Source organism: Charadrius vociferus, unplaced genomic scaffold (genome assembly GCF_000708025.1).
Source record: "Charadrius vociferus isolate BGI_N301 unplaced genomic scaffold, ASM70802v2 scaffold1429, whole genome shotgun sequence".
Taxonomy (NCBI): domain Eukaryota; kingdom Metazoa; phylum Chordata; class Aves; order Charadriiformes; family Charadriidae; genus Charadrius; species Charadrius vociferus.
The window spans coordinates 136,880-142,800 of NW_009650164.1; the positions used below are offsets into that span (position 1 = coordinate 136,880).

Here is a 5,921-nt window from a genome sequence, read left to right on the forward strand (position 1 = left end):
GGGCAGTGTCCGTGGGGCAGAGGTCCTTGGCAATGCAGGCATTCAGAGCAATGGGCTGAACAATGGATTCCTAAATTAACCTGTTTGGTTTTTTTCCCCCCAAATGTTCTTAAAGCCACATAAATAATGAGATTATTCTTTGCGTTTCTAGGAGCAGAGTCATTTTGTCCTGACCTGCAGCTCCCTGCCTGCCCTGACAGAAGGCTGCTTTCCTGCTCCCATCTCTCTACAGCCAAGGTGCAGCTTATCTTGGAAGGTGGGATTGTGCTGCAGGGATGGGGCTGGGTTTCGACAGGGCAAGGAGGACACCCACGTAGGTGAGTCAATTGAATTTGTAGAATCAGGGAATCGTCTAGGTTGGAAGGGACCTTCAAGATCATTGAGTCCAACCATCAACCCAACACTGCCAAACCCATCACCATGTCCCTCAGCACCACGTCTCACCCATCTGTTAAATACCTCCGGGGATGGCGACTCCACCACTGCCCTGGGCAGCCTGTGCCAATGCTTGACAGCCCTTTCCGTGAATAAATTTTCCCCAATATCCAATCTAAACCTCCCCTGGCGCAACTTGAGGCCGTTTCCTCTTGTCCCATCTCCTGTTCCTTGGGAGCAGAGCCCGACCCCCCCTCGCTGCACCCTCCTGTCAGGGAGCTGTAGAGAGCGAGAAGGTCTCCCCTCAGCCTCCTCTTCTCCAGGCTGAACACCCCCAGGGCCCTCAGCCGCTCCTCACCAGTCGTGTGCTCCAGACCCCTCACCAGCTCCGTTGCCCTTCTCTGGACACACTCCAACACCTCAATATCTTTCTTGTCGTGAGGGGCCCCAAACTGAACACAGCACTCGAGGTGGGGCCTCACCAGTGCTGAGCACAGGTGGATGATCACTGCCCCAGTCCTGCTGGCCATGCTATTGCTGATACAGGCCAGGATGCTGCTGGCCTTCTTGCCCACCTGGGCACACTGCTGGCTCACATTCAGCCAGCCATCCACCGACACCCCCAGGTCCTTCTTCACCAGGCAGCTTTCCAGCCACTCTGCCCCAAGCCTGTAGCACTGCATGGGGTTGGTGTGACCCAAGTGTGGTGGCTCTGGCCACTGGAGCACCAAACCAACTGTGTAAGATGTCTGTCCCACTTTCCACTTCTCGGGTGCTCTTGTCCACAGCTGTATGTGCCAGCAGGGACCCGCATCTCTCGCCACCTACAGCTGAGTGTGATGGGGTGCTTAGGGAGAAACACTGCTTCCCTCCTGGGGCTTGTCCAGCCCCCAAAGCAGGTGGAGGAAGGCTTAAGCGAACAGTGATGCAGCAAAATGTCCCCTGGTTCCCCCCTTCCCGCAATCCTGTCTGCAGATAGAACTGCATCCAAAGGTGGTTACGCTGAGGCGGTGTCGCCATCCGGGACACCCCGCGCACCATGACATGCGTGCTGGCCGTGACCTGCGTGTCCGGCTGCGAGTGGCATTCTGCCTGAGCCAGCCTAAAACGCCCTGCTCCCGTGAGGAAGAGGGACGTGGAGGCTGTAACCTGCTGGGAGTTGCTCGGAAACCCCGAGAAGCACTGGTGGACTGACCCTGCTCCACCTGGGGACCATAAATCCCCAGCTCCGCCAGCGCTGGCAGTGCCCATGTAACGTCTGCCTGCTCCGGCGCAGGTGGCAGTGCCACGGGGCCGTGCCGTGGGGGTCCCTGTCACTGCTGCTCTAACCCACTCCCCTCCCAGGACCATAAGGGCCACTAAGATGATTAAGAGATTGGAGCAGCTGTCACATAAGAAGAGGCTGAGAGACGGGACTGTTATACTTGGAAAAATGAAGGCTGGTGGGGGTGTGTGTCTTCTCCCTGTCTATTAATACCTGGTGGGGGGTAAAGAAGATGCTCCTGGGTTGTACCCCGTGCACCAGACTGAATCTCAAGTAAAGAGGTTGGAGTTAAACTTCAGAAAAGCTTTTTTTTCCGTGGGGATGGTCAAGCGCTGGCACAGGTTGGCCAGACGAGTTGCAATAGGAAAGGGGTAATGGTTTTAAACTAAAAGAGGGAAGATTTGGATTAGATATTAGGAAGGGTGGTGAGACACTGGCCCAGGTTGCCCAGAGAGGTGGTAGATGCCCCACCCCTGGAAACATTCCAGGTCAGGTTGGATGGGGCTCTGAGCGACCTGATCTGGTTGAAGATGGCCCTGCTCATTGCAGGGGGGTTGGTCTCTATGACATTTAAAGGTCCGTTCCAATCCAAACTATTCTACGGTCTCCATCCTTGGAGATACTGAAAACCCAGCCAGGTGTGATCCTGAGCATTAGCTGACCCTGCTGTGAGCATTTTCAAAGGTCCCTTCCCACCTCAACTATTCCGTGAGTCTTTGATCCATTGTGGCTCGGTGACAGGCCCCGTGCCAAGAGGTGCCAAATCTTTATGGAGACGGGTTCAGCTGGGCGACCTCCACCCCCTGCTCTCTGGAGCCCCGCTTGGGGCCGGGCGCCATGGTTTGTTCCCACCACGGGTAAAGACCCCTGGTTTCAATGGCTCCTTGGGTTGGACAACCTTATCGTGTAGCCTCAGTGATGCCACAAATCACAATTATGCCCCATGAGACATCCCCTCCTCACCACCCTTCAGCTACGCTCACCCCCAGCTTACCCTGCCCCCGGGGCAGCGGGGGCCGAAGAAAAACCCGCACGGTGACACCGTCACTCAGTAAAGGTTTGTTTTTATTTCTGGTTTAAAATCAAAATTAGTTGTTCTCTGTAATTACATTATATATAGATTTATAGAGACATTATAGAAAAGAATTTTTTGCTTTTGTTTTTCTGCAAAAATCTGTAAATAAAAAATAAAATAAAACAATGATGAGAACAACAACAACAAAAAAAAAAAGTGGCAGCTTCCGTCCGTCCGTCTGTCTGTCCTTCTGTCGCTCCTCCTGCCCCTGCCCTCCACGGCACTTCCCAGTGGACCAGGAAAGGCTCTGGGCTGGGGGAGTGGGGGGGCCACATCTCGCTACGCTCCCTACAGCCATGGGAGGGACAGGAGCACGTGGAGCTGGAAAGAAGAAACGCCAGCAGAATATATTAATATCTCATATTTCACTTTATTTAAGTCCTGGGGAGGGGGAGACTCCAGGTGGCAAAAGGGCAGCAGTCCCCCGCGGCCCCCTGGAAAGAAACGGAATGGTTTCCAAAGTGCAGGTCCTTCCAGGACAGGGCACGTGCCCACGAGCAAGAGGAAGGCAAGAGGAGGCAGAGAAATCCAAACGTCTCCCTGCCGCTCCGCTCCCAGCAGCTGGAGCTGCCGAGGAGGGGAGGTGGGGGGCAGGAAGGTTGGGTTCCCCCCGTGTATTTTAAATAGCAATCAGAGGGTGGGATGTGCAGCGAGATTCCCCCCCCCAGCCCAGGGATGCGGAGGTGGCACCCCGGCGGGGCCGGTGGCAGGGGAAGCGGTGCTCCGTAAGGCAGTGTGCGGCCGTGCGCGGCGAGCTGCCCGGCGAGGGGAATACTGCGGTGCGCTGCCAAGAGGGGGGAGCTGCCGGGTCCCAGCCGGCCGTAGTCCATTCAAGGCCGGGTGGCCCAGTGGCGCCTTTGCCCTCAAAGGACAGCAGGTGGGTTTGCGTGGCGACTCAGAAAGCTGTACTGGCCATGCTGGCTGGGGCAAAGATCCTCGGGAGGCTGTCCAGGGTCTCCTCCAGCCGCCGGTGAGCTGATTTACCGTCTTCCCCTGCAAGTACACACCACGGTCAGTAAACTGAACTGCAGAAGCTCTGTCTCCTACTCATCCACAGCCGCCTTTCCCGGCTTTTCCGGGCAAACGTGGCTAACGCCTGCCAGAGCTGAGCTGGCGTGCTACAGCCCACGGAGTGGAGACCTCTTGTCCTCCTTAGCACACCCTTGGGCAGGTCCCAGGCGGGATCAGGCTCAAAAAGCCCTGAGAGCTCCTGATGGAGATGTTACAAATCCTGTTCTTCAGCTGCCTGCGGTACCTGTGCCCACACGGGGCAGGGATCACCCACAGTTTGGGCTGCGGGAGTGCTGGCTTGGGGACTGCCTAGCTTGGGCCAAAGGGGCCAAGGACGCCAGCTCCGGCGTCTCAAACAGCTGTGCACATCTGCATGCACTGGCACGGGGATCCCGAGGGCTTCCCCAGGACCCCCGGGGCACACAGAGAGATAGACGGACACATCCACACTACAAGCTGGCTCTGAGATCTTTGCCCGGCACCCCCGCATGCGCATCTGCCCGCGGCGGCCATCCCCCAGCAAGAGGTGGTGACATGGACAATCTGCTGGGACATGGGACACGAGGCGTCTACATGTGCCGGGGTGCCACGGGGATGGGCTCTATGAACAACCAAGACACACAGACTCCAAAACGTGACATGGCTGACAGGCTCTAAGACGGAGACATTCGTGAGCAAAGCGGCAGGAGTGGGGATGGGGACGAGAGGGGACGAGGACGGCTCACGTGTCCCAACCTGTGCAGCAGCTGCCGCGATCTGGAGGCCTAGAAACCCACTCACATGGTTCTCTCAGTGCCATCTAGCAAATGATAAATAACAAGCCGGCTTAGTGCTCTGTGGCCACTGGATGCCTGGCCCTTGCTGCCCGCTTGCTCTTGCCTGGCAGAGCTTGGGGCACGATGAGCCAGAGTGCGTGGGGTAGGCAGGGACCAACCCCGGGACCCCCTGCTGGCACCGGGAGATGCCGCTCTGGATGCAGTGGGTGGGGAAGAGAGCAGAGAGAAGCAGCGGGACACTCACCGCACAGCATCAGGCTCTGCTTGGCTGCCTCCCGCACGGGCTCCTTGTCGGTTTGGCACAGGTAGACCAGCTGCTCGATGCTCTCCTTGGCCTGCAGGACAAAGGGACAAGGGGCTGAGGATGGCTGGCAGCAGGGACACAGCCCAGAGGAGAAGGCAGCACAGGGCGCTGCAGCCCCATAGTGCAGGAAAGCCCCTGGCCCCATCCCTTCCCTCCCCGTTCCCCTGTCCCTGCCCGCTTCTCCGGCATGCAGCTGTGTCCGGACTCGCCGGCCACATGTGATTCCTCTTCCTCTGCGAGATGCAGCTCTGCTGCCTCCTCCCCGCATCCCTCTCACCTTCAAGCAGCCCAGCGCCGCACACCCTGCCACGCGTGTCTGCACCTCCTCATCCTCCAGCTGCTCCAGGTAGCACACGAGAGCCTGGGGTGGGGGACACATGGTGGCGGTCAGTGCCACCATCCATGCAGAGCTGGAGGGCAGCACCCCGGGGACCCGGGCTTGCCCGGCACGTACCCGTTGGCGGAAGCGGGGGTTTTCCGCTAAGCTGCGGAGCTGGGCCGACACGGCGCTCACCACCTTGCTGTTGCCCTCCACGAGGAGCAGGCTCAGCGCCTTCAGTCCCTCCTTCTTCAGGCGGCCCTCGGGTACGCGCTTCAGGGCACGCAGCACCACGTCCTGGTCGTCTGAGTTGAGGTTCTGCGCCAGCAGCGCTGTGGGGAACCGCCGGCTGAGCACTGACACCCCATCCCCGGGCACCCTGCACCCGCGCTGGGCAGAGGTGGCCCCACACAAGGTGCCAACGCGTGGGGCTGCTGGGGCACCCAAGCCAAGATGCTGCGGAGCTATGGCAAGGAGCCACGGTGCTCAGGAAGGCAGCGTGGGAGCGAGCTGTGCCCCGGGTCAGACCTACTTGCCCACCCCAAGGTTGGCTGAGCCTCTGGGTCAGGGCATCACAGCGATGCTGCAGGGTGACCCACCATGGTGATGGTCCTGCATCCCATGCCAGGGTCTAGGGAGGGTGGGAGAGCACCCACCTTCCTCTGCCAGCTCCATCACATAGGTGTCGAGCACCAGGGGGCCCAGCGACTCAAAGTGGCTCCAGTACTGGAAGATGGTGACCTGCTCGCCCTGGGTGCTGCCGGGCCGCCGGGGCAGCCGCCGATTCAGCCACGCCT

At 59.0% G+C, this 5,921-nt stretch overlaps 1 protein-coding gene across 1 annotated transcript in view; it reads right to left on the reverse strand.

The window, feature by feature from the left end:
* Positions 1-3,609: 3,609 nt before the first annotated feature.
* FAM65A (family with sequence similarity 65, member A) overlaps positions 3,610-5,921 on the reverse strand; it is a 12,041-nt gene continuing 9,729 nt past the window's right edge. Inside the window, 5 exon segments of the mRNA XM_009892404.1 lie at positions 3,610-3,707; positions 4,746-4,836; positions 5,083-5,166; positions 5,260-5,456; positions 5,781-5,919. Coding sequence (XP_009890706.1) covers positions 3,610-3,707; positions 4,746-4,836; positions 5,083-5,166; positions 5,260-5,456; positions 5,781-5,919 — 609 coding nt within the window.